This window comes from Crocodylus porosus, unplaced genomic scaffold, assembly GCF_001723895.1.
Source record: "Crocodylus porosus isolate Cpor-Errol unplaced genomic scaffold, CroPor_comp1, whole genome shotgun sequence".
NCBI lineage: Eukaryota > Metazoa > Chordata > Crocodylia > Crocodylidae > Crocodylus > Crocodylus porosus.
In genome coordinates, this window is record NW_017728949.1 from 20,840,492 (window position 1) to 20,842,035 (window position 1,544).

The 1,544-nt window shown below is 45.4% G+C and overlaps 1 protein-coding gene across 1 annotated transcript in view; it reads right to left on the reverse strand.

Annotated features, from left to right (window-relative positions):
* COL18A1 (collagen type XVIII alpha 1 chain) overlaps positions 1–1,197 on the reverse strand; it is a 161,776-nt gene extending 160,579 nt beyond the window's left edge. The window contains exon 1 of the mRNA XM_019553636.1: positions 1,146–1,197. Within this exon, the coding sequence (XP_019409181.1) occupies positions 1,146–1,182 (37 nt within the window). The 5' untranslated portion in view covers positions 1,183–1,197. The remainder of the gene's footprint in view (positions 1–1,145) is intronic.
* Between the last annotated feature and the right edge of the window lie 347 nt (positions 1,198–1,544).

Genomic DNA, 1,544 nt, shown 5'->3' on the forward strand with positions numbered 1-1,544 from the left:
CCGCCTCCAAATTTTTCTAAGTCCCGGGTCGGACAGCAGGTCAACCCGGTTCTTACTCCGCGGCCCTGGAATTATGGCCTGGCAAAGAATCTTTTCTTCTCTTCCTGTCTCTTAAAAAAGGGTCTCAAGTGTGGTAGCTTTGGCTTTGTTTTGACTTGCACTCAGGGGACAGAGCTCCTGAAGGCAAGTCACAGAAAATACCAGCTGGACTTTCAAGTACACCTCAACCAGACCCACATCTAGCGCAGCACTGGGCTACTCTGCAGAAGGCTAACAATCAGGCAGAATGTGTGGTGCTGTCCTGTGTGCACTATGTGGAAAGAAGTTCTTTTCCGTTGTCACTCAAGTCCATACTTGAATCCAGCTTTTCCTAGGTACAGAGCCCGGATCAGACCAGGCAGAGATGTGTGACTGTCCTTACTCCCTAAAGCCAGTATTATTGTTACTATGGTCCCAGAAAAGACTCTGGAAGCAGATGAAATAGTAATAACCAAAGCTGGAACAGGAAAAGAGCCGGCCTTCCCTCTGCAAAACATAAGAATTGTCTGAAGAGAGCAAAATGGAAAGACTTTGAAGACAAGCTGCCCTTAGAAACTTAGATAGTTCAGAGGGCCGTGCTCTATTTATCCCATTCCCTGAGGCTAGATCGCAGGGTGGAGCGCCTGGTGCAGCTCCAATCTGATGCAGATAACAGACGATTCCATTCATGCTATTGCTTTTCCATGGACCACTGAGATTGGGAACTGGACAAAGGTGTTCTTGCAATTCTTACACAGCTTCATTGAGTATTCACCCACCACAACCCCAGACAATGTCTGTTGACCTTACAGCTTCAATCAATGTGTTTCTTTTGCTCCCAACTGAAAGAACATGCCATGGAACATACCAACTAGGAAACATGGGTTGTAGACTGATGTGGCATTTTAAATGGTTCAAAAGGGCATGGCAGACAGATGTACATGCCCTCTGAAGTGCTCCAAAAGTAACTCTGCAGGAAACAAGTACTGGAAAGAAACACTACCGCATGCAGTCTTGGTGATTTTGAAGTGCTCCAACCATGGGGTGCACCAAGAATTGTGCAACTGTCCACAGATGAAACAATACATTTTTAAGCACTTTGAAGTGCTTCGTGCAGTCATGCTTACCTTTGATAATGACACCAGGTTGATTAAAGATTAGCATATACCAAGAAGACTTCTGGCATATAAAATGGATGGTGAGACTGGCACTTGAAAGAAAGTAATGATAGCCAAGGATAGGCCATAGAGTATTTGTTCATCTGGGTTGTTTCCATTGGTCACTCCATCACTATCTGCTGGGCAAGAGGACATGGAAAGGGGGTAAAGCAAGGCAATATGTAACTAAAGTGGGGAGCACAAACCTAGATGTTTGGAACTGGGATGTGTCTGCACCAGCTGACCTGCCATGCTGTGCTCTGAAGGTAAACAAGGCACAGGGCATGGAAGAGTCTCATATTTGCTTCACTCACAGGAAGAGGAATCAGATACCAGTTTTATTATTCCTTTTTCCTCTCTGGGCAAATG